Source organism: Trachurus japonicus, chromosome 4, assembly GCF_045865225.1.
Source record: "Trachurus japonicus isolate A0001 chromosome 4, Traja_1.0".
NCBI lineage: Eukaryota > Metazoa > Chordata > Actinopteri > Carangiformes > Carangidae > Trachurus > Trachurus japonicus.
In genome coordinates, this window is record NC_140910.1 from 23,466,426 (window position 1) to 23,493,751 (window position 27,326).

General features: G+C 41.1%; 1 protein-coding gene across 1 annotated transcript in view; it reads right to left on the reverse strand.

Annotated features, from left to right (window-relative positions):
- Positions 1-27,058, reverse strand: part of fcho1 (FCH and mu domain containing endocytic adaptor 1) — a 70,531-nt gene extending 43,473 nt beyond the window's left edge. Inside the window, exons 1-2 of the mRNA XM_085774827.1 lie at positions 26,908-27,058; positions 10,664-10,714 (exon numbers count right to left, since the gene is read on the reverse strand). Coding sequence (XP_085630953.1) covers positions 10,664-10,690 — 27 coding nt within the window. The 5' untranslated portion in view covers positions 10,691-10,714; positions 26,908-27,058. The remainder of the gene's footprint in view (positions 1-10,663; positions 10,715-26,907) is intronic.
- Positions 27,059-27,326: the final 268 nt, after the last annotated feature.

Here is a 27,326-nt window from a genome sequence, read left to right on the forward strand (position 1 = left end):
CGAAATCCTTATATGAGAGTCACTAGGGCCTGACATAATGGTCCATAAAACTACACAAAAACCCTCTAATATTCCTCCATACTGCTCGTCCGCTGCAATCCAAGTGTCCTGAAGGGATATAGTCCAGAGTTTACTAGAAACAACGTCATTTAGGACATTTTTACAGCCTAAACAGTCCCAATGTTAGAGCGCAATACAGGACTGTTTAGGCTGTAAAAATGTCCTAAATGACGTTGTTTCTAGTAAACTCTGGACTATATCCCTTCAGGACACTTGGATTGCAGCGGACGAGCAGTAAGGAGGAATATTAGAGGGTTTTTGTGTAGTTTTATGGACCTTTTTGTGTCGGGTGCTATTGACTCATATAAGACTCATATATCTCATATAAAGTTTTCGTTGGACTACGAACCAGCCTCCCGGGTCTCCAGATGCACTTTGAGGAATAAAAAACTACTTCGGAGTATTCATCAGCATTAGGGTGAGTCAATAATGACTCAATTTCATTTTTTGGTGAACTATTGCTTTAAGTTTTTAAATGTGTTTGTTTGGACTAATTCAGCTCAAAGGTTTAAGTTGGTTTCGCCAGCAGCTCTGACTCTAAGATTTGAGTGATGACAACTGCATAAATCACAAGTTTGAGGGAAACTTTGTTCATAATTTCCATGTGATCATGGTTCATTATTTAGATGACAGGTTTTTTCTTACTTTTAGTTACTATCATGTTCCATATTGCAGTTGCTCCTACACTGTAGCTATTTTACCAATGATCATTATTTTTGAAAGTGTTTTGGAAAAGCACCATCGTTATTTGATTTATTAGTTACATTATTCACTCAGTCTGTTATCAGAAAGTCTGTTTGACTCACACACCAGGATGAAGCAGAGTGGATCATGAAGTCAGTGTGAAAGAGAAAAAGACAGAGACTTTCAGATATATCTTATTATTTTCCAATTCAAAGCCACAGAAAAAAAAGAAGCTTCTGATCAACGAGTCTCTTTAAACCAAGGAACAAAATCTACTTGAATGAATGAGATGCAAACTGTTGCATGACATGACATTTTCATCGAGATTTATGTTTGAATTCTTCCATCTAGAGTCAATTTCTAAAACACGCCTAAAAAGTTAAGATGCAGCTCAAGGAAGAAAACATTTAGATTTAACTGACAGGTTAGATAATTCAGTTGTGACTCGAGGCCATTTGTTGATCTCCTCCAGCGTCTTTACCGCTGCTCAGAGAGTGGATCATGTAGTGAAATGCAGGTGCTGCTGTTCCTCAGGTGAGGTGAGGGTATTGTGGTGAGTAACTCAGCCTGTAGCAACACAAAGGCTTTTTAAACCTAGACTGTAGGAACGTGTACAACAGACAAACAGACGCAGGCTTTAAAGAGCTCTCCGCAGATTTACACAGCCACCGAGTCTTTGGCCGACACCGTTTTAGATCAGTGATGGAATAAAAAAAAGCAAAAAACACACTTTGAGACATTTTCTTCTGCACCGTTTCATCCTGCTGACAGTTTGTCACCTTAATCAGTTGTGCGTGTGTGTAACTGTGTGTGTGTTGGGGAGGGAGGGGGGGTAACTGTGTGTTGGGGAGGGAGGGGGGGTAACTGTGTGTTTCACAGCATCTATCTCTGCAGTTTATCTGTCTAACTGATCTGATCCAGAAGGAGATCAATAGATCGATAGATCAATAGATAGATAGAATAGGGTTAGGGTTAGGGAGGAAAGGATAGAGAGAACTATACAAAGAATGAGATAGATAGATAGATCGATAGATAGATAGATAGAACAATAGGGTTAGGGTTAGAGAGGAAAGGATAGAGAGAACTATACAAAGAATGATAGATAGACAGAACGATATAGGTAGATAGAAAGATCGATGGGTCGATAGATAGAAAGATAGATAAATAGATAGAATGACAGATGATAGAACGATAGATAGATAGAACGATAGATAGAACAATAGATAGATAGATAGAACTGTACAGAATGATAGACAGAACGATAGAACGATAGGCAGAACAATAGAAAGATCAATGGATTGATAGATAGAATGATAGAAAGATCGATAGAACAATAGAATGATCGATAGATAGATAGATAGAAAGATCGATAGAATGGCAGATAGATAGATAGATAGATAGATAGATAGATAGATAGATAGATAGATAGATAGATAGATAGATAGATAGATAGATAGATAGATAGATAGATAGATAGATAGATAGATAGATAGATAGATAGATAGATAGATAGATAGATAGATAGATAGATAGATAGATAGATAGATAGATAGATAGATAGATAGATCTCTCTTCCTGCTTCATATGTAAGTAAACAGGTTTGTGTTGCTGTTGTTGTTGTTGTTGTTGTTGTTAATACGAAGCCTCGACTCATCAACCAGTCGCCCTTGACTCAACCTCCCTCAGACGAGGAGAAGAAAAAGAAGAAGAAGCTGCGTCTCTCACTTGATTCTAATTAGTCTCATCTTCGTCAGACTTCCCCTCGGGCTCGTATGAAAACTAATTACAGACGGTGAGGAAACCTGGCTCAGCTCAGCTCAGCTCAGCTCTGCTTCACCACTACAAATAAAAGATCTTCATCTGCATGTTGTTTCGCCTCCATTGTGTCCGAGCTGCGCTGCAGATCACACAGGGACAAGGAGGAGGCTGCGGGGCCTGATGCTTTCTGGCTTTTCATGAACAGAAACACAACTTTTAACGAATACAAACGTCACTTTCCTCCATTGTGTTGTGTCCAAACGCTGTGGTTATTTGCTTTCAGAGACGCTGAATAATAATTGATTGACAGCTGCCTCGTTCCCTCACATACAGTATCAGCATGAGCCCCTCTGAAACCTGATGGATGTGTCCACCACTCACTGCTACTCCTGCTGCTGCTGCTGCTGAAGTTCAGTCTTGAAAAATTAAACAGGTGTTTAATGAAACATCACATTTCTGCCAAAATATTCACCAAAAAATTGATTTCCAATAAATCTGGAGCATAAAAAACCTCAGAGACATGATGGAAACTACACCATCACCTCTGAGCTGCTCATTCACAACAGTGTTTCCAAAGTTGGTCATGAAGACTTATGTTTTTTTTTGTCTTTGTTAGATTTTCACCACAGATTCGGGCATGTTGCTCAGCTTGGCTCTGGCTTTTTTAATACACTTGTTTTTTTCTCCCTTGTCTGGCACCGTCCACAGCCGGGCCCTTTAGTTCTGGCCATTGGTCAGAACTGTCTTTCCTCTCCGTCTGAGAGGATCGGATGTCTGAGGACATTCCTGCAGTGTAATACATCCCCTCAATCAAATGAAACTAAGATGCTGAGAAGAAGACGGCAGAACCGAGCAGCAGGACAAAAGAGACGGTTTCACGTGGTTGTTGTTTTGTTTTTTTTGGTTTGTTTGCTCGTCTCTGAGCCCACACTAACCCGAAGCAACTTTCTCGAAAGCCACAACAATCGGAGGTCGCGTGCAAACCTCATGCAACCACGAAGTTTCCCATAATACCTTGCTATGTGTATGTGTGTGCATAGTTTAACACTCAACTTTAACACTGTCACACACACATGTATGTATGGAGGTCATATTTCTACTGCAGCGGTTATGAAAATGATTTAATTTCTGAATGTTTGGGAACATTTGGCTTCTTCACGATTATTTCTATCTTTAGTCTCCTGCAGAAATAAAAATAACTTTTTCAACTGCTTCAGAGTAGTGCAATAAAAAATACTCTAATTTTGTTTTTGTACTCGGCTTCCACCGTTATATTTAGTCTATACGGGCGTCTCCCTAATGATTAGTTTTTATTCTAATGTTTTTACGTGGGTAAACAACTCTCTATTGAGGCCACACGTATTGCAGTTGTCACAGATAAATCACATTAGATTTACTTTCTCTCACAAACCAGGATCATTAAAAATACAGGTGCCAAACGGCTCCACTTCTGCACAGCACATGATGAGGATGTACAGAAGTAAAAGCTGAAAAAAAACAAGAAAAAAAACGCTCCACCTCTGTGTCAGACACCATCCTGCCAACAGATTGACCACGTCGTCAGCGCTGCCAGAGTTTTAGCTGAGTCATGGAGAGTTTTTCTGCTGAATTGGCAGGATGAGCAGAACGAGAAGTCCCTCAGCAGAGAGAGGTGTCAATAACATCAGGTAGTGTAGCAGCAGCAGCAGCAGCAGCAGCAGCAGCTTGTCATCACTGGGGCTCCACGCTCATTTGTAGAGTCAACAGATCTGAGAAAATCCCTCCACTCTGCACGACTGAGAGGTTTTATTTTCCCTGTGGTGTTTAGGAAGAGTTGTGATGGGCTGTTTTCTGGAAAGATGAGGTAAATGTGAATGAAAGTTTTAGACGTGCAGAAGTACACAACCTCCCATCTCCCCTGTTATTCCCTCGTCTTTCTTCTCCACACACCAGAGCATCGCCACAAAATATGCAAACTGCTATATTGATCCATCTTGGATCTTAAACTGACTTGGTACTAGAGCTGCAACAATAAATCGATTAATCGCACAATAATCGATTATTAAATGAATCGTCAACTATTTTGATAATCAAATAATCGGTTTGGGTAGTTTTTTTTAAGAAAAAAAAGGTCCAAATTCTTTGATCTCAGCTTCTTCTCTTAAATGTGAATATTTCTGGTTTCTTTGTTCCTTCATGACAATAAAATGAATATCTCTTTGGTTTGTGGACAAGACAAGACATTTGAGAATGTCATTGTGTGGTTTGGGGAAACGCTGATTGACATTTTTCAATATTTTTTGCCATTTTATTGACCAAACAACAAATGGATAAATAGTTTAACTACTCGGCAGATTAATCGATAATGAAAATAATCGTTAGTTGCAGCCCAACTTGGTACAGAGCAGATCCACAAGTAACAGATGAGGAAGAACAAAGGAAATGAAAAAGTTGAAAGTAAAGACCAGGGGAGGAAAGTGAGAGACAAGACTGAGGAAGAGGCAGGAGAGGAAAGGAGGAAATGGTCAGAGGAAAAAACAAAACAAAAAAAAAGACGAGTTTCACACTGTGTGTTTACTGTTCTTCGCCCCGAGAGAAAAGCCCATGACTCCGAGTGATGGGATCGTAGCAACGCTGGCATCATTACGCTGAGAAACAGCCAATAACAAAAAACCCACTGGGTGTTGTTTGTGTGTGTTTCTGTGAACACGCTCTCTTTCTTGTATCTGCGGGCAAAGAGGGAGCAGTTTCTGAGAGGAGGAAGATACAAGACAGCAGCACCGAGCCTCAAAAAAACAGAGCTGATCCAGATACTGATGGTCTGTAGCCGGCGAATCCCCCTGGATAACGCACGGCCCGGCTCTTATCGTCTATTCGCCAGCAAAACAAAACGCTCTGTCCCGGGAGGAGATGAGAGAATGTTTTTCAAGGTCCCTCTGCAGGTATCCTCAATAATGAATTCACACATCTCTGCAGACATTTTCTACCTGTCAAGGTCCAGAGTCTCTACAGAGTGGGTTATATCCTTTTTCTGTAATTTAAAGCCAGCGAGCATCCTCACAAAGTACGATAACTATCGCTACAGATAATTATCGGTCCGATATTGGCTGATAATTATCGGCAAATACACATTTAAGTCTGATAATGACATCACTAGAGCCGATTAGAATTAGCCAACATTGCCTTGATTTTGCTCACATTTAGTGCTTTTTCCCGCTGAGTTGATTTGAAACAATTATAAATTTAGATTTTTGAAGATATCATAGCATATCATAGCTGTGCTGTTTGTTGTGATTACAACAGCAGTGATGTCATTTATATAATTTGGTCAAGTCAGAGGCAGAGCTGTACTGTTACTCACTACATCTTAGCCTTTCTTAACCTCAGGTGTGTATAATCTGTATTGGCATTGGTTATGAGAAGCAGGAAGTTATCAGTTATCGGTTCATCGGTGGAAAAAAGACTTCTGCAGTGTCCCAAGTCCAAACTACAGGTTAATGCTCAGCAGGTTTTGTGTATCTAGTGTTTTCACACTGAAAAACTAAACCGATTATCCATGCAGGGTCCCGGGGGTCAAATAGCTGACACAGGGCGAGGGGACGAGTAGCTACAACGTCAGACAGCCAGGTCACCAGTCTATCAAAGGGAAACACAATCGAACACACACATTCACACACTCAGTGGCAATTTAGATTCACCAATCATTGTGAATTGTGAAGGAAAAAATGACAAGATATGCATAATATACATACTGTGTATTTTTCAAGTTATTGCTAATCAATGCGGGAAATTTAAAAAAAAAAAAAAAATGACTGGATGAATTTTCTGTTAGTGAAAATGGTTTATTTCTTCTATACTGACTGTGAACTGGTGTATTTTTAAAAGTGTATGATTTTTGAGAGGGTTCCTTCTTGTGTAGTTGTTCTCCTGCTCCCAAGAAGCCAAAGAAAGAAAAACTAAAAAGATGTTATTTACCTAATGTGCACCCTTTTTGTCTCAGCACAGTGTGACAGCCTCTATACTGCATCTAGCTGACATTTACAGCTCTTCTCCTCTTCCTCTCCCTCTTTCCCTCCTCTTCCTCCCTTCATTCAGTGCAACAACAACAAGCTTCTCAACAAGTGTCACAAATTCCTCTAAAAACCAAAAAACGGACAGACGTCGACTCCAAACGCTTCAGCTCGCTTTGAGCGCGGTGCTGAGGATGTGAGCAGATCTCCTGCTGTTACAGTTACAAAGAGAAGCTGGCAGCCTCCCAACCCCCTAAAGTGAAACCCCCCACCCCCCCCACCCCAATCTACAGGGGAAACACGGCTCTTCATCCGGTAGTTAGTAGAAATTTGTACATTTATTCATAAATATGCTCCTTCTCTTTCATGCACAGGACACACCTTCAAGACCTCATCACTTTGGTTTTATATTTTATGTTATTATCAGTTACTAAAATGAATCCACACTATTAAACCTGGACTCCACGTTTGAGGTTTGAGGCCACTTTGCTCACTTTACCTAATTTGCAGGCTTCCTCAGAGTGTATTACAGCGGCATCGCCTGGTCTGAGATAAAGTAATAATCCAACAAAAGAATAAATTACTGCATTTTTCTGAAATGTGAAATTGCACTTACTATTAAGCTCAAGGGAATGAGCAGCAGTGGAGCTTCACAAGGCAGTCACAGTCATTATTATACATGCGCTACTAACTGCACTGAAGAAATTAAATGTGTCTGATTCGCCGTGATCAATCGCGTCAAACTGTTCAATCACACTAAATAATCAGAGCTGAAGAAACACAAAGGAAGGGTTTGGTATTCAGCCTCCACTGGAACCAGTTTGAAGAACAGGAGGGAGAAATCTGACAAACCGTCTGTTCAATGATGCATTTTCCTTTATCACATGAGAAAAAACAACCTCTTCAATTATCTCATTTTCATTAATCAACTATTGTTTTTGTCGGAAAAATGTCAGAAAATCATGAAAAACGTCCTTCAGCCCAAGGTGACGCCTTTGTCTTTATCAGTTGATCAATTAATTGTCTGTTTTCTATTCTGGTGGTTCGTAAAAAAAAATGGTAACACTTTAATTAACAGGCCGCTAATTACGTGATAATGTCAAGAAATAGCCATGAAATAACAAGCAATTGCATCATAATGTCTAGAAATAGCCTGGAAATAACAGTCAATTTCATAGTAATGTTGAGAAACATAGCCAAGAAATAACAATCGATTGCGTAGAAATAGCTCAGAAATAACGATTGATTGCAAGAAGACTTGGTGGGGAAAAACAAAGCATGAAAAGCATGTGTAATCTTTTGCCTTTCTGAAAAACATGACATTACTATGAAATTGACAATAATTTCTTGGCTATTTCTTGACATTATCACGTTATTAGTGGCCTGTGAATTAAAGGGTTACCAAAAATATATATATAATAATACTAATAATAATAATAATAATTCCAAGAATAACTAAGCGGCACCAGAGAAAGAAATTGTATTGCTAAGACTTAACTGTGCCTTAATTCACTGAGCATGTACTTAATTATAGCTGATGGGCTTCCCCCTGTGGGCCGTGAGCACAGCTCCTCGATAGTTAATGGGAGAGGACAGCGTGCGATGAGGAGGCTTTGTGAGCGGCTGTGAATGTTCTTAAGCCAAACAAGATGAGGCTCTGTGTGTGTGTGTGTGTGTGTGTGTGTGTGTGTGTGTGTGTGTGTGTGTGTGTGTGTGTGTGTGACGACTTCCCAACAAGTGCCTGTGCCGGCTAATTAACTAAAGGGTTGATTTGTATTACACAGCTATTTGCGTCTGAAAGCAGGCAGGGTGGGGGAAAGTGCTTTTTCTTTTCTATTTTTTTCTTCTTTGGGTGTGCGCAGACACATGCGAACAACACAAGTTACACAATATGTTCACAACATACATGATGAGGAAAAGATGAAGCTTTTTTTTGTGTGTTTTTTAGTTTTTTTCTTCCCCTGCCTGTATTTCAGAGGTAAGTGCTGTGACCAAGCCGAACATTTAATCTTCTCTGCAACACACAAGGCGCAGCAGCAGCTCAGTTTGTGACCTTGTGTGTTGCCTCTGGCTGAAATTCTGCTTCCCCCTCCAACTGGTTTAGCTTTTTTTAATTTTATTTTTTATTCCTACCTGCCTGCAAACCCCCTGCTCCCCTCTCTGCCCGCAGCACAAAGACAGCAGCACTATGATGACACTATTCATCATACACGGATGTAGAGCAGCAAAAACAAAATAGAACTGCTACAATCAATAAAACCTCCATATAACTCAGTAATTGAGAGAAATTGAAAGTTTTGATCTGAATCGTCTCCTTCACGATTAGGACTTATCCTTCAGATCGTGTTATCCGAGACATCGTTAAATATCCTGCGTGGTCGGACAGACGGAACGACACAGTGATCCACATGATGAGTGCAGCAATGATCCCACTATTATTATCGCCACAGAAAAAAAAGGGGGCTAAAGTCTCGTTGTCGCAGGATCAGTAACCCCAAATCTCATTTCTGTCTGTCTGAACAGTTCATTTTAGTTCCACTGCTAAAATATTACTGAGGAGGACGCGTCGCAGCCTGATGAGACGAGGAAGGAGAAGTAGGGCAACACCTGAAATAGATGCACCAGGTGTGCAGGGGGCAGAAGAGAAAGAGAGGGAGTGAACTCCTCTAACAGCAGACGAAGTCACTTGGGGATGAGGGGGACGTTCGAGGGGGAAGAAGAAAGATGAAAGTTACTAATGAAGCCATTAATTACTGCAAATTAAGTTAATTCATGCAACAATGAACCAACGCTGGTTATTGGATTATTAAGTCCGCCTCTCTCAATCACAAACATAATAATAAATCCTCTCTTAATGATGCATGTAATAACCATTTATAATCATTAGGGCTGTCAATCGATTAAGTTATTAAATCGCAATTTAACGCATGAGTGTCGATAGTTAATCACAATTAATTGCACATTTCTTATTTGTTCAATATGTACCTTGAAGGGATATTTTTTTAAAACAGCATAATAATGGACAACTATTATTGCGTTACGCCAACTTAACTTTATCAACAATGACAAATATTGTTCAAAAACCCACAAAGATGGTTTAGTTTACAACTGTGAGCTGACTGATTTTCCGGAAACTGATCAAACCTATGGGTCAAAATAACTGAATATGCATCAATTGTACATCAGAGAAAAGATAATAGTAGCATTAAAGGGGATTTACGTAAAATTTACTAATGTGCATTAACTTTGACCCCTCTGATGTTTATTTATCACGAAAATTGACTTTGCTTTCTACACCTGACCTTTAGGTTTTTTATTTCTTCCTCCACGTTACTTTTTAGGAACAACACTGTTACCCTTTTGTTTGCTATTGTTGTTGTTGTAGCCTTCATATTTAAAGGGATACTTCTCCAAACCCTTCCTTGGCATGGCGTTGAGTAGAAAACTGGTGAATTATCGATTATGGGTGAAGTATACCTTTAACGCCAGCCAATGTGATTTGCAAGTTTGCATGTGAAAAGCACAAGCAAAAAAAAAGAGATCATGACTATATTCATGACACAAAAACAAGACGGTGGTTGATGAAAGTCTACGGACCATGAGCTGTACAAGAGGATTTGATGTAACAAACCACCTGATATGACACATAAGTATTAATTTTATATTTTATTTTTTAAAGGTATTGTTATGAGTTGATTTTGAAGCTCAGGTATCCCATTGTTCACAGCGACAGCATGCTAACATGTAAAACAGAGTTATAGCAGCAGCCAGCACAGGGCCAATGCAACTGCCTTAGAGAACAACCATTTACATTCAGCAACACTGCAGGAGGAGGAGACATTATCTCTGCCCTGCAGGAATAATGTGAATGAAATAGCTCTCCCTGTTGCAGGGGGCTGAATACAAGATCGACCTCTGTGGTTTTGAAGCGAGCGAGCGGAGGAAGAAGGCAGTAAAAGCCTTCAGAGCGCACACCTGACGAGCAGCAGGAGCCACAAGCTCGGCTTCACCGATGAGAATATAAATGAAACGCTAAAGTGACTCAGAGCTGTGATTCAGCTCTAATAGATGAGTAAGCATTACATCGCAGTAAAATCTGAAAGCACTTCTGACAGCTCTTCTGCATAATCATTCCTATATTTTTATTTAACAAGTGTTTTCAAGACACTCACCCAGAAGTTGTTCTGAAAGGAGGCCATCTTCACTCAGGGATTCACAGCAACCTGCAAAAGACACAGAAGAACTGCATTAGAAGAGAAGGTTTCTTATTCTGCTCTATTTTCTACACAGGGAATGAGTCAGTGGGAATAGTTCAGCATTAACAGTTTCTCTTACACCAGCGGAGGATGTTTGCAGCTAATCGACAACACTTTTAGAGACTTTTCTTCAACAAAACATGTAGCGACATATCTGTAACATATGCAACATATCTCTAAACGATTTTCACATCTCAAACATTTTTAAAGACCACACACGTCCCTTTTGTGGTGATGAATTTCTCAGCAGTGCCTCCTCAGACACGTGATCTCACAGAAACTCACATTATAAAAACCTGCAAATTGGTAGATTGGTCAGAAAATCGTGCCTAAAATCATCTAGTTTGTGTTAAGCTGAAATCACAGCACAATAACTAATGTGTGTTTGGTGAATTTTTGGGGGAATTCAGCTGCATTAAACTAATGTATATGTGAGCAGTAGGGGAGAACAAGCTGAATGCAAAGACATCATTAACATACTAATTAGTGTATTATGTGAATGACATTTTGGAGACTTTTTTCAGTTTGCATTCATTCGCCAAGTCCTCGGTTTTCGCACATTGACCATTTGCCATCTGCCGTCCAACAATAAACGACACTATTCATCACATCTCTGCAAACTGCACATAAACACGCTTCCAGAAAGTCCTAGCTTCGTAAAAAAAACTAAACTCCTGAGACACCTTCAGTGTAGGACGGGGGACTCCTGTGGCAGAGCAGAGGAGAGCTTTCCAAATGACTTCAAAGGACAAACTGGGAGGAGAGAGGGAGGGAGGGAAGGAAGCAGGGAGGAGGAGGAGTGACAGGGGAGCTGGGGGACGAGGAGCGAGGGAATACAGGGGAGAGGAGATAAATCGATGGGAGTTGGCCACTGAGGAGAAGATCACAGCTCGTGAAAGTGGAAGCTGCAGACCTCGTTGGCTGAGTCACATCCAGTCAGAGGCTCAACTCAGATCTGCTGCTGCATCAGATGCATTTTTCTCATCTGCTGAATGAACAACACCGTCGCTCCTGCTGTTGGATAGTTACCGTCAATGTGAGGTGGAAAATGAAGCCTGGATTTGTTTTTGTGGTGCAATAATGAAGAACAGTACACAAAGAAGTGCTAACAGGCTGATCTTTGATTTTCATTCTAGAGATCCTAACAGAAGTTTCAATACTCAAAGCAAAATGTGAAAGCGATTGTATCGATACTTTAAGGCTTGAACCTTCACCTTTCACAGTGAATGAGTCACCAGATACATAAAGATTATAATGATAAGAAGATACACACTGCCCATCCAAAAAAAAAAGTCACCGCAAGAGCCTCCCATTGGATAATTACTGCATGGATGATTATGTTTCAGCTGGCAACAAGTTATTTAACCCTGACTGATGCAGTCTCATTTATTAAACAACCATGATGGAAGGCACTTCCTGCTGTCATGGAAAAGATGTTAATCTGTTTCAAAAGGGTCAAATTATTCGCATGCATCAAGCAAATAAAACATCCAAGGAGATTGCTGAGACTAAATGGGTTAAGAACTGTCCAACACATTATTAAAAACTGGAAGGACAGTGGGGAAACATCTTCTTCAAGGAAGAAATGTGGTCCAATGTGACCACAGAGTCCAGACCTTAACCACACTGAGAATATTTGAAAAATGAATGCAACTCTGGACAGAAATAAATGTTGTGACGTTGCAGAAGCTTATCGAAACAATGCCACAGCAAATGCCGTAATCAAAGCTAAAGGCGGTGCAACGAGATATTAGAGTGTGTGACTTTTTTCTTTGGGACGGGCAGTGTACTATAAAGACTTCATTTCAGCTGCATGTTCTGTTTGGCTAGACAGGCTTTGATGAATGTGGAAGTCAAATGATGACGAGGACTTGATGTTTCTTTCTCTCCTCGTATGGACAGTCAGTGCTCAGGTAATTGTGATAGATGTGTGTTCTTCTCACCTTTATTTTATTTAACCTTTCCTCCAAGGAAACCGGAAGAGTAGCCTCATAAAAACCAATAGACTATAACCAGATGATGATGCATGAAGGGTCAATAGGTCGGGAACACAGAGTACAAGAACAATTCAATCAATACTATGAAAAACTATTAGTAAAGGAGTTCAGTTCAACAGCGTCTTGGATCTAATTTCCCTTTCCTTTCCAGCAAGCGGCTGGTGTAAAATACCAAAAACACTACACCAGGCAAATGCACACACACACACACACACACACACACACACACACCAGAGTGAATTACAACAGAGGAATACACAAACACACAAACAAACAAAACATGTCTCCATAACTTTTAAGAGCAGAGGTGCTTTTCTGACCATTTTTAGTTGTTTTTCATGGCAGGAGCAGAGATGCACACCTTGTGACCCGGTGTGTTCACACACAAACAGACATTAAAAGGAAAGAAACACACACACACACACACACACAGACACAGACACGCAAAAGCAAAAAGCATTACAGGAATGTGGTTGTGTCCGTTCCCAGTGAATCCATAATGCGAAAGTGTTTCCCCGCGGCTGCCGACACACAGGGTTCCTGTTATCTGTTATTTTGCTGACTGTGTGTGTGTGTGTGTGTGTGTGTGTGTGTGTGTGTGTGTGTGTGTGTGTGTGTGTGCTGACAACAGCCCTTTCCCTGTATTGGCACAGACTCTGCTCATGCCTGGTGACCTGGCATCAGGCCCCATCAACACACATAGGAACAAACACAGCAATACCTCCACAACATAAACATAAACACACACACGTACGCACACACACACACACCTCACACCTAGTTAATTAGCTCAGCAGTGGGACTGGAGGCCCCCGCCTGCAGACGGCGTTGTGTTTGGCAGAGCCGGACAGAAACATTTTACAGCAGGCCAGGACGATAATTCAATATTTCCTTTTATTTATTTTCAGAGGAGTCAAAATGTGACAGTGAGATCATGTCGGTTTATTACGTATCAGGTGTGAAATGATTTCTCTGATGTAATGTACATGTCCAGTTCATCAGTGCATGATATTTCATTTCTCATGCCGGCTCATTCTGATTGGTTGAACATCTCAGCTGCCACGGTGCAGCGGGTTCACACTAATATAACACACCTGATGAGTCCCACCTTCACAGAGGTTGTGAGTTTGGCTCCAGTTAAGTTATTTCATTACAGATTGATACTTTTGTGAACACATGGCAACAAATAATGCTCATCAAAAGCTCTCAGCACACACAGTAACATCTTAAAACACCAGAACATAATCCTTAAAGGCATAGTTCAACATTAGTTCAACATTCAAAAGTTGGCCCATTGCCATAATCCCTATAGTCATAGCAGTAGGTTTGTTACCTTTAATTGTCGGTGCAAGCTATTTTTAGAAAGGCAGAGCAGAGCCGTGAGCTGGTCAGAGCTACACTACGGAGGCTCATGGGATTTCTTGGTTTCCCTCATCAAACTCATCAAATACACAATCCAACAACTCCAAAACGCTCTGGTGGACAAGTTGTGACCTGCACATTCACCACACTATGAGATACTAACAGAACGTTACCAGACAGAGTTGTTTTAGAGGTGAATACATGCAAAACTACTGATGCGCGTTCCTGTCGGGGGCAGTTTTTCGGCAAGCAGTCTCTGCATTTACCTCGAAAACAACTCTGTCTCATAATGTAACTGTTATTATCTGTTATTAGGATAATGAATGATACCCTATATCACAATATGAACAAAACCAAAATACTGAACAATATCTGTTCTGGTTTTATTGATATTACATTTATCAGATCTGCAGAAAGTAGGCTACAGGTCAAAACCAAATAAAGTAAAAGTAAAATCATCAAACACAACTAATAAGTGAAGTGAGATTTCTGAATGAAACCCACAGTTAACATCGCTGACTGAGCAGAGCTTCCATGGTCGAAATACCAAAATATCCTGACCAAACCCAGCAGATGGTTTTCAGGCGAGCAGAAAGAGGGCGGGACAGAGGACGAGGGGATAAACAGACACACACCGTGATGGAGAGGGAGAAGCCACTTGTTTTCCCTCTTGTGGCGGCCTGGTGGTGGTGGTCACCATATTGAAACATCCTGTCCATCTGAGCTAATTAGCCTCTTTTTTTGTTGTTTGAATTATTATAACGGTTTTGACACAGCTCGATCCAGAAGCGCAGACGTGCACCGGGAGACCAGAGAGAAGATGCTGACGTCCAGCTTCCTCCATCTGGTTCCAACTAGACCATCAGCTGAGAGTCATGCAGCTCTCATGCAAACAAAAGCCCAGTGAAGAAGAAGTAGGACACGCCTTGACCTTGACGTCCCTCATTTCGCTTAGGATCATTTTTTTAATTCAGAAATTAAATGCCCCTGCTTGGGCTGTCACAATCATGACATTTTTAGTTGACGATTAATTGCCATACAAATAATTGCAACAATTTAATTGTCTTTTTGTGATTATTTCATGCCACTAAATACTATAAACCTTAATAATACACATACACCTTATGAAGAAGAAGGAATATTTGGCATTAAACACTGGAACATCTAAATAAGAACTGCATTTCTGTTTGTCTTTAGGATTTGCAACTAAATCCATGATAGATGTTGAATATTATTAATGAAATGCATCGAGATAGTTTGTGGCGCTTCACTCACGTCATTCAACCATAGCAGAAGAAGAAGGGGGCGCAATGTGATCAAAGCACCATTCAAACCTCAAACGGTGGAAAACGACAAGGAAATAATGATGGAAATACGACATTTCTGTTTGTTTCATCCAGCTGTTTTTATACAGATGAATGGAAACCATTTCAACGATTATGCAAAATAATTGCGTTCAACTCAAGTGATTGCAATCAGGCAATTATGTCAGGCCTATAGCCCCTGCTGATTCTGGTTCTACTGTGCAGAATTGCCCCCCACACACAGACACACACAGACTTGGTTCAACCACCAGAGCAGAAGAACAGAGGGAGGAGAAAAGTTAAATATGTGATCATTATGAGATGTGTCACATTCACTCTTATCAGCCGTGGCAGACAGGTTGAAATATCATTCAATGAAAAGTGAGAAAATTAAATTACTGTTATCTTCCCAATACTGAAAATTGAGCCTGCAAATTACACTCGATAGCATCTGCAGCTCGACTGTGAACGGACACCGACACCAGCATGACCGCAACGCAGACAGACTGATGATGATCCATCAATATCAGAGCGTAAAAGGAAAATGACTTTTCTGATGTCAACTATAACTTGTTTGTAATAACAAGAGCAGAACAATACACTGATAAATCTGCAGAATTAGCCTTTACCATCTGTTTCATGGCTAAAAATGAACAACATAAAAAAAAAAAACTTCATTTTTCTCACTCTTGTTTTACATGAGACACAAGAGTCTTTATCAAATGCCTGTTCTCTGCGCTTTGTAACCTCGACTGCATCCAATCAGCAGCAGCAGGTCCCAGTCAATCAGCAGTGAAGCTACAATAAGTAAATAAACGATGACAAGGTTTGAGGTGCGTTTCATATCATTAACAGACATGCAGGCAGAGAGAGACACGATGCGTTTAGTCTTATCAATGGACACACACACTAACCTCCACACACACGCTCTCTCTCTCTGTGCCTGACACACACAGATGGCTGCCATGAAAAATTAGGACTTGTAAAAGCAGATGGAGAGTAGTGAAAGAAAGTCTCACACACACACACACACACACACACACACAGACAAAAACTATCCAACACGAGCCATTTAATTCCTGCAGGAAATAAATGGTGTGTCCTCTGTGTTCATACTCAGCATTTCTGTTTTCGTCTTCCTGTCTCTATCTCTCTCTCTCTGTCAGGAGAGGGGTCTACTAACAGAGGGAAGGGAGGGAAGGTCAGCCTCCTCCTCCTCCTCCTTCTCCCCACCCTTACCTGCCTCTCTCCCTCCCCTGGGTGGGAGACAGGATGAGATGAGAGAGGTTGGACCGGACAGGAGGAGTTACTCCCCGTGTCTCTGCTCATGCCGTCTGTGAAAGCAGCCGCCACCTCCTCCTCTTCCTCCTCCTCCGGCTCGAAGACCGTACGAAAATGAAACTGGGTTAAATGTAATGACACACATGGTCGAGGGTGGAATAAAGATGCTTCAGTAACCTCTGAGCGGACACATTTGTCACAAGCTCATAGGGAAGGAAAAGCACTAGATAGATAGATAGATAGATAGATAGATAGATAGATAGATAGATAGATAGATAGATAGATAGATAGATAGATAGATAGATAGATAGATAGATAGATAGATAGATAGATAGATAGATAGATAGATAGATAGATAGATAGATAGATAGATAGAGCAGGGAAAAGGAAAAAGGACAGGTAGAGGTGAAAAGCAGAGAGGTGGGTGGATGCCACTGTCGTATTAGTGCAATGAAATCAGGCAGGTAAACGTAAACAAACCTCCAAACAGATGAAGGACAAGAGGAAAAATGAGAAAATGATAGTGGCAGAGCGGCAAAGGCGTAAAATGGATTAAATGGCAAAAGATTTCAAAATGTCTTTCAATAGCAGAAAGTGAGGTGCGTTCAAGGAGCGATCGATCGTTACTCATCATTATTTACTAAGAATGCTACTTTAGCCTGGTGTTTACAACAATGAAACAACTGATTTCAGAAAGACATTAATATGCACACCTGAATATTTGCTTATCATTGCAAAAACTGTGTGCTTTGGTAAACATAGCCAATTAACTGGTTAGCACAATCAATTATTTCATCATTTATTATGATGCAAGACAAAGAGTTTATTGTCATGCTAGTGGGTCTGAATGCTAACGTGCTAATGTGCTCACTCTGCTGCTGCTGATGTTTGGCAGGTGTGATGTTTGGTTACTATTTTAACCATCTTAGTTAAATGTGTCTGTGCACTAACGTTTGCTAATTGGGGCGCAGCAATTAGTGACAATACAGCACAGTAGGAGTTGAGATATTTTTTGCTGCTGGCGCTGCAGGAGACGTCAGGGGATCAGTAAAGTCAGTCCCGTGGGGATCATCACATCAGAGTTTCTTGGTAACAACATCTGAAAGGAGTTGATGCAGATTCAGGCTCCAACTTAACTGAACTGATCAACAACAAACTGACATTTTCGCTTAAGTGCATTTTAGTGAAGTGGATATCTATACACTGCCCGTCCAAAAAAGAAGTCACACACTCTAATATTTCGTTGGACCGCCTTTAGCTTTGATTACGGCATTTGCTGTGGCATCGTTTCGATAAGCTTCGGCAATGTCACAACATCTATGTCCGTCCAGAGTTGCATACATTTTTCAAAGATTCTCAATGGGGTTAAGATATGAACTCTGTGGCCACATTGGAGACATTTCTTCCTTGGAGATAGATGACAGTTCTTAACCCAATTTTAGTAGTCTCAGTAATCTCCTTGGATGTTTTATTAGCTTGATGCCAGTAATTTGACCCTTCCTGAACACATTAACATATTTTCCACGACCACAGGATGTGTCTTCCAACATGGTTGTTCAAGAAATGAGACTGTATCAGTTAAAGTTAGGGTTAAATAAGTTGTTGCCAGATGAAACATAATCATCCATGCAGTAATTTTCCAATGGGAGGCCCCTTACCTATTAGCTTAGTTAAATCCAAGAGAAGTGATGACTTTTCTGGGGGATGGGCAGTGTATAAACCAGCAGATAAACCAGCAATGAAAATAATAGTTAGAGCACATGCAGCCCCTGACTACTGTCTGAAACCACCTTGGACGTCATTTCATTTCTATATTTAACACAGCAGCAGTGCAGGGAGGTTTGTGTTTCGTCAGTGCAGGTGTGAGGCACTGACAGAGGCAGGACAAGGACAAACACAGTTAAACTCACGGAGCAGTCGACTGCACTGCAGACCCACTCTGTCTGTCCTTCACTATTACTTTTAAAGCTGATTTGTTGAAGCGTGGAGGAGAGATCATTTTGTGTCAGGCCTAATTTCCCCCCTCACCACCGCCACCGCCGACGACAGTCCTCTGCCACATGCACCAGCGAGAGATGACTCACAGCTGGGTCTCGTAATTCAGAGCAAGACTTCAACTGTGGGCGTTTGGTAGTTTCTTAACAAGACTATCGTTATAAAAACCTGTGAGTGAGTTGACGGACTGTTAACTCGTCTGTAGAGATCACATGTCGCTCTAATGAGGTTCACTTCTCTTTATATCACACGGCTTGTGATGCACAATCATGCTCATGCAGTGCATTTACAAGGACGCGAGTATCCCGGATAAGATCGTATTTTTGAGTAGCCCGTTTTTGTGTTTGTGCATGTAAACATCATATCCTGGTTTTAGGAAATCTGGTTTTGCTGACTGGAGAACTCCAAAAGAAAACAGGATACTGTGGCATGTAAACGCCTCATCCCGTTGTCTGACAGCTGTGAATTACTTTCATACTTTTTGAGTGACGAGGGAATGGACCCTTGTCTTTCAGTAATGAACTGAATGATTTGCAACTCAATTTTAAAGGGACTACGAGGAGTTTCGGAAAGCGAAGTGTTTTCACACTACATTTCCCATGAGCCTCCGCACGCACGGTGACATTTTTGGACCGGTGCAAGACAGAAGAAAACAAAAACATTTGCCAAGAATGTTTTCATTAAATCAAGAATGAAAGTCGGAGGTTCGAAGACGATCAGATACCGTCGTAGGTCCGACCATAAACGATGCCAACTAGTGATCCGGCGGCGTTATTTCCATGAAACCAAAACTAGGAAATGCTGGGCGAGTCGACCACTAAATAATAATATCAAAATAACTATAAAGACAAAACGATATATTTATGGAAAATGGACCCATTAACAAGTGGGTAACGTAGATTCATCCACATTAATATGAGACTCTTTTATAACCAAAAGCAAACTCCTCGGGGTCTCTTTAAAATTTAAAAGTGGCAAACCCACAAAAAAGGCAAAGTGGTCCCATTTTGACAGATGTCAAAATTGTAAAAGTAAACACCACAAGTGCAATAAGATGCAATTGTCAGAAACTGGGATACTGGTATTCGTAAACAGGGAAATGAATAACCAGGTTTCTCTATGTTCATGTAAACGCAGCATCCTGAATATGATCATAACCGGGATACTCAAGTCCATGTAAACACACTGATGACAAATCCAGCTCCACCAGACGTGTCAGCTCAGCCCACAAAGAAGCCACATGCGTCAACAACACCACAACAAGCAGCACACACTAAATCCAGAGCCTATACTTTTAACGATGACACGCTGGAACCAAAGCAGTCCCATCAGCGCCACCTTGACGACTGAGCTGCACCCTGTATTTAATGACTAAAGCAGCAGGAGCCGTTCTCCTACGGCCGTAAACGGGCGGAGTCGAGCCTTCAGTGACTGAGAGGGAGAAAACAGTGAGACAGCAGCAGCACAACACAACACAACACACAATAGACGGGGAAGGCTGCGAGAGAGAGAGAAAGCAGGGTGATAAACACAACCCAGGCTGTCAGCTCCCCATTGTCCTGGCCTGAATGTGCTTTTGTCACTGCAGCACACAGCGGACAGTCCAGTCCAGTCCACTCTATGACAACGTGCCAGGCAGGCGGACATCACTTCCAAGTGCTGGCATGACCAGCTGTGTGAGAGCAGGGAGCGCTCGGCACGACGGCAAACACTCGCAACACACGTCCCAGTTTACACACACACACACACACACACACATGCACAAGCTCAGGACCAGTGTGGTTGTGGTAGTACTGCAGCTGTGAGGATGAGGAGAGGCTCAGGACTTGTTTCCAGCTCTCTCCTTTGGCAGGTGATTAGGAAAAAGACAAGGCAGCTTGTAAACACACCTTTAAATAAACGATTACATACATCATTACACAATCTAAGTGTAAGGTTAATTCACATCCGGCATCGAAATCCCCGCCCACCATCCCTCCACACTGCTGTAGAAAACACATCTTCATTATCAATCAAAGCTGTGGTGGTGATGTGATTATTATTCATTTAATTGATTGACAGCAAATAAATCTGCAAATATTATGTTGGTCTTATAATCATTGTATCCATTTCTGTCAAAGATTACCTGCTTAAAGCTTCTCAGATTGTGAGGATTTGATGCTTTTCTTTGTCACATCAGGCAAAATACCAAACAAACCAGACGTGCAAAGACGTCACTGTGGCATTTTATAGATGAAACAAACAACCCACAGATTAATTCTGCCACCTAATCACAGATCCAACTGTTGATTATCCTCCTGCTTAACATAACCTTCCTAAAACCCAGGGTGGTTTCATGAAACTGCCAACAACAGCCCTGATCCAAAAAGACACTAATACTCACAATCATGGAGGATATAAAGGAGACATCTGAGAAAACAAATTGACTTACAAAGATGTTGTGGGTTCATCAATGAGTCAGCTCCACTTTTCAGAGTTGATTATTCTGTTTTTAACAAGTTATTCATTTAGTTTGTAAAATGTGAAGAAGTTCTTATTAAAGGAATAGTTCACCAAAAAATGAAATTCAGTCATTATTGTCTCACCCTCATGCTGACGAATACTCCAGCCAGAGTAGTTTTTTTATTCGCTGCAATCCAGGTGTCCTGAAGGGATATAGTCCAAAGTTTACTCGAAACAACGTCGTTTAGGACATTTTTACAGCCTAAACATCCTGTATTGAATTTGCCTGGGGCGTGTGAATGTTAGAGCGCAATACAGGACTGTTTAGGCTGTAAAAATGTCCTCAATGATGTTGTTTCGAGTAAACTCTGGACTATCCCTTCAGGACACTTGGATTGCAGCTGATGAGCAGTATGGAGGAATATTACAAGGTATTTGTGTAGTTTTATGGACTTTGTGTGCTATTGACTCTCATATGAGGATTTCGCTGGACTACGAACCGCCCTCCCGGGTCTCCAGATGCACTTTGAGGAATAAAAAACTACTCCGGAATATTCATCAGCATGAGGGTGAGTCATTAATGACTGAATTTAATTTTTTGGTGAACTATTCCTTTAAGGCAATAACATCCTTTTCTGACCAACAGCCCAATAAAAATAAATAAATATCTGACTTATCGTGTCAAACACGCAGAAGCAAGTGATGAGGACTTTAATTCCTCGTGACTGATTCCTTTTAATTCTGAGGTCATTAAGATAATCTGAAAATGAAAAGAGCCAAGTCTCCATCCATGCTGCCATTAAGCAAATTAACAAAACAATTTTCTTCAGTCACCTCTCTTCCTTATCGCTCTCTCCTCATGAGTACGGCAGAGCATAAAATGAACCAGTAACCTAGAAATAAACCCAGGACCAGAGCCAGGGGTGGGGGGCTTTATGCCTGCTCCTCCATCCTGCCCCAGGATCTTCCCATCTGCCACGACGAGGAGACCTTGGCTGTGAATCATTCACAACTTCAGGCAAGATGTCAGATCCCACCGTCATCTGTTGTCACCTCAATCTGTAGCCTATATAACGCAAGAAAAAATTAAATAAGCTGTAAAATAAAGAAGTCTCCATAGAAAGTACTAAAGAGTTTTGTTTGTTTTCTTTATGCAACCGGTTAGCTTTACTGTTTCCTGCCTGAGATTTCCTGCCTCTGGGTCCTGCCCTGCTTGGCGAAGTCGGGGGAAGGCCTCGCAGCGCTCTAGCCTACATATGAGAGTTCTTCACATGTATAATTAATATTTGTCATGGGCGCCATATAATGTGTTGCAGGAGAGCCAACACAGAGAGAGAGGGAGAGAGGGAGGCAAGAAGATAACAATAAGTAATAGTAAGGAGATCCTTGTGGGTCAAAGGGAGAGAAAGAGGAGTCATCAGGGAAGTTGAAGAGTCCAGCTGATTAACTATGCATGGCTGCAAGCGTGTGCACATGAGCGTTTGAATATTTAAGCCGAGGGACTGTTCAGCAGGTTGTTGTCAGATAAAGCGTCGGCTCAGCACAGACACCTAGCTCATTCAAATCTAAATGCAAAACAGGGAGCTCTTCTTTTTCGCCTGCTTCTTTCTTTTCTCTTCTTCTTCTCTCTCTGTCTCTCTCTTTCTCTCCTTCCCCCCCCTCTCTCTCTCTCCATCAGCCTAACCCACTGACGTGCGGAGGGCTTTACAGAGGTGTTTGTGGTCTAGTAATTGGCTGGGTGCTGCTGCAAGGTTGTGACGAAACAGGGCATTCAGCGAAAAAAGGAAAAAAAGAAAGAGGGTTGAGGGTGTCGCCAGAGGTTTGGACACTTTTCACTGCATGCATTTTATTCCCAGGAGGCCATGGGGGGCTTGAATACTTTCCTGTGGCTGCGTGAGTAACGACCTGCTGCATATCTCACCTGGAGGGGACGCCACACTCGCCCCTTCTTCTTCTTACAGAGCTACAGACAACTGCTCTATTGATTTAGGTCCAATCACCACCCTCACCCTGTAAATTCTGACTTAACGTCACCATTTAGTAGAAAGAGTAGAGTTACAATTAATAATCCTCTATTGACTGACTGGTTATTTGATCAATAAAAAGTCTATAGCCCCTTCTCAGAGTCTAATGAGAGAATAAAGGGCGCCAAATCCAAATATGCATAGTACAAAGGAAAGCAGGAATTCCTACAAATTAAGCTTGAACTACAAATGTCCATTTTTCAAGCAGTGATTTCTCACCCACATAGCTGCAGATTATTGTCTGTTAATAAGCCAATTGATTAATCTGATGAAAAAATGTACAGGCCAAGGCTTCTGGGTAAATGAATGTTTTGTCCTCTTATTGACCAGACACACACACACACACACACACACACACACTGTTGAAGCACTGCTGCTGTAAAACCATGTGGGTCGTTGTTGAGATACAACCAGAATGATGCAATATGGTACCATCCAATATTTATCATAACTTCTGGTGTAATTACAAGGCTAGCATCTGGTCCAGAGCTCACTCACCCGCTCTCTCAGCCAATAAACTGCCCAAGCTTCACCTCTTCCATTAAACATCTCTCCAAGACGACTGTTGCCAAACCCCCAGTAGATGTTCACATTTAATAATCAGTTTTTAGACTCAGGGCATTCGTTGCTCTTTTTCCTCTGGCGTCAGCAGCAGCAGAGGCTTAAATTCATGTTGTTGCAGCAAACATCACAATTAGTCATTAAGTGACAAAGTAAAAACAGTGATGGGTAGTTTAAAGAGAGCTGCAGGTCTGCAGCTGCAGCACTTTTCTTTGGAGACAGCAGTAATGCTGTCATGCTAATAACACCATAGGTAGCTAGTCAGTCAGCAATGCACCTAAATGTTGTCTAAAGACATTTTAATAAGAAGAAAAAATCTGGAGGAAGGGGAACAGTTCAAATTTGACTATAGCCCTTTGCTATATGCCCCCTCCCAGGTTTCCTGCCTCTCTCTGGCTTTTTCTGTAATAACAAAGACATGAAAAGCCCAAAAGAATTCTTCACAACTTGGAAGCTGATGGTGGCGCAGAGGAAAACATGAGGGGATCACTAAAAGTCAGTAAGGCCTCCTCTTCTGGGGACCATAATTATCTAAATATCACAGCAATCCGTCCAGATGTTGCTGTTATATTGCAGTGCAGTGAAGCAAACAGACAAAACTCTGTGATATGAAAAGACTGAGCACCAGTCGACCCAACTCAATGCAAACAGCTGCTGTGGTCCCACAATGAAGGTACAGTGGCTCATGCTATAGCTGTTGTGGAAATTAAGTCATATGTCACAGTAAAAAAAAACTAAACAAGTCTCAGTCGAAGGGGAATTCCTGTGCGATTGCCCTGATGCAACCAGACAGCAGCTGCAGCTCCTCGGTGTGATGCAGTGGGTTAAACTGCCTCCCTGAAAAACCCTGAACTCACCACAAATGACCAACTTACTTTTGTTTTTGAGGCTTTGGCTGACTAATAACAATGGATAACCTGGACCTATTTACCACGTCTCCACATTATAACATCTCTGATTGCAGGACAGTGACAGGAAATGTGAAGAGAGAGGAGGTGGCACGAAGCGAAGGTCCCCGGCTTCATTTAAATCTGGGTTGTTGTGGTAGCAGACGAGTACACGACGGTGAAAACCCACATGCAAAACTCCTGCCAGTAAAGGTTTGAGGCATTATTGACATGAATAATCTGAATTTTGAGTGTTTGTAAAAAAAAAAAAATCTCATTCAAAAATCTAGACATGTTTACAAACATTGCTTATATTTCATAACACTGACAATTATCTTATATATTGCTCTATAAATATTGAACCATGTTTCAGAGTCCAGCTCCAATCTTTTACTTTAATTTGAGGAGCAGAGCTTCTCTTTCAGATCAAAGATTGCATCTTTAATAACCCCTTTGACGGAAATCACAGTTTTAACCTTGTAACGTTGCCCATGTGATGTTTCTTACATAATAAAAAGACTAATGAGCAACATGAACGCTCAACAGATCCAGACAGCTGGAGATTCAAATGTAATATAACTTATAATGTAATCTTAATGTAATATAACCTATAGAACAAGTCCAGTCAGAGCAGAGAGGATGAGTCTGTATGAGCACAACTACTGACACTGTGACAAGTTCATTACTACTGCTGCTATAGCTGCAAGATACCAAACAACCTAAACAAGATGCAAACTGCACTAAACTGCTCTGATACATCTACTAGTTAGTTACCCCTGACTCCTCATGTCGGCCCAGGTCTGACTGAGGCTTTAACATCGTGGTGGGAGAGGGACGATTATGCCAGATGCAGAAAATCTCAATGAGAAACTACGTTTTTCCTGGATGGTATCAAAGTATTTCATAGTATTTCTACACAGTTTAAACATCAGTTGAGGAACATCAAGTCATAAAATAAAACAGCAGAACTGGTCAAGTTAGATCCTTCATGTGATGATACTGTCTTGCATCTTAAATCTTAATTTTAAAATGTATTTCTTTAAACTGATTCTTCTGAAGTTAGTCGACAAGTGCTGGGTCAGGGTGTCTCCAAGTTAGGTACCAGTCTCCAACTGAAGCAAACAAATACCTGTCATACCTCCAAGAACTCACACTGGATGTTTTATATTTGAAAGCATGAACATTTCTCTCTCCGTCTAGCCCAAACAGCCCATAATAAGTCTACATATTATCTGTGATGTGCAGCAGCAAATACAGAAATAGTTCAGAGTTTATGGTCATTGTTGCACATTTCCCATTTATTTCACACCCCGAGAGTCACTTGAGTCTAATTTACATTGCTGATCACAGATATATCAGGATTTGTATATGTGTAAATGTGTGGTACAGATGGTTTTTGTTTATCAGGTACATGAAAATAAAAACTGATGCAGTCCAACAGTAAAGCCTGTCTTCATGAGGGTTATAATGTTCAGTTTGTGTTGAAACTGCTTTAGGAGGGATGTTGCTTCAACTTCATGGTCAGTCTGGAGTCTGCAGTTGGTTTTGCATCATAGGCTACTTGTGTTGTGTTTCTATTATTTTGTCTACAGATACATACACCTCTCTGTATGTCAACAAAAACTGAACATTATAACCACCAAGAATTGAAGATTGACCATAAAATACATGTCTGTCAACTGTAAAAAAGCAAAAACAATGCAATGGTTTTACATTGCAGCCTCAAGAATCATGTAAAACTAAGACTATAAACTTGATCTTGTAAACTTTTCAAGTGAGACAAAGACAGCTTGCACAACCTAGAGGAGACAACATGTCTCAGGACGCAAAGGGTGGACCATTTGACCAGTGTTAATTCAGTCCTATCTTCCCTCTTTATCAGACACAACACACCACAGTGTCAGATAATAAAACAGTAACATCACCAAAAATGCAGTCCAGTCAAACCGTGACCCACCTCGGGCAGATGATGCTAATTCTATAAAAAATAAATAAAATACACCAACATATTTCGGTTTGTGGGACTGGACAATATCTATCAAAGTGCACATTGTGGGTTTATATTATGATTTTAAGCTCAAATATCCTCTTGTCTCTCCTAAGTTTCTTTTCTTTCAGCGTTAGTGGTTATTTCCCTCCGTTCATGTGTCAAACAAATGCACCGCTGCCAGTTTCAATTCAACAATGTCACAGCCCCAGCTCGGACCAACTCAACTCGATATTTTTTTTTTATAGCTTAGCCATTAGCGCAGTGTTTCGAGCACGTGTTACCGGAGCGGGTACCGAGACGAGGAAGGAGTTTCTTACCGGTAAAGACTTCTCCAGCAGCGGTTATAGTACATTTTCCATCCCCCGGTCTTTCTGCTGCTAGTTGCGTGCAACCCTGCGCGGTTTGATCATAGTAGTAGAAATCCTCCACCAGGCAGTTTCCAGTGTGCCGCTCCAGAGTCCCGCCCCCCATGCTCCACTCTGATTGGCCGCGCCGCCCGTCAGTCAAAAAGGAACGTGTAGTAGGCATAGCAACCATAAAAAGGGCGGGTCTAAGAGAGTATACGAGTATACGATTGGCTAATTAACTAAGAGGTAACGCCCACATAACACATGCAGTAAAATCTAACATGTAACGGACTTCTGCGTTTGGAGGCGAAATAAAAACAAAAGAACAGACATATTTCTATTATTTTTAACCACTTTACTGTAAAATGGATAAATACAACATCCTCCTC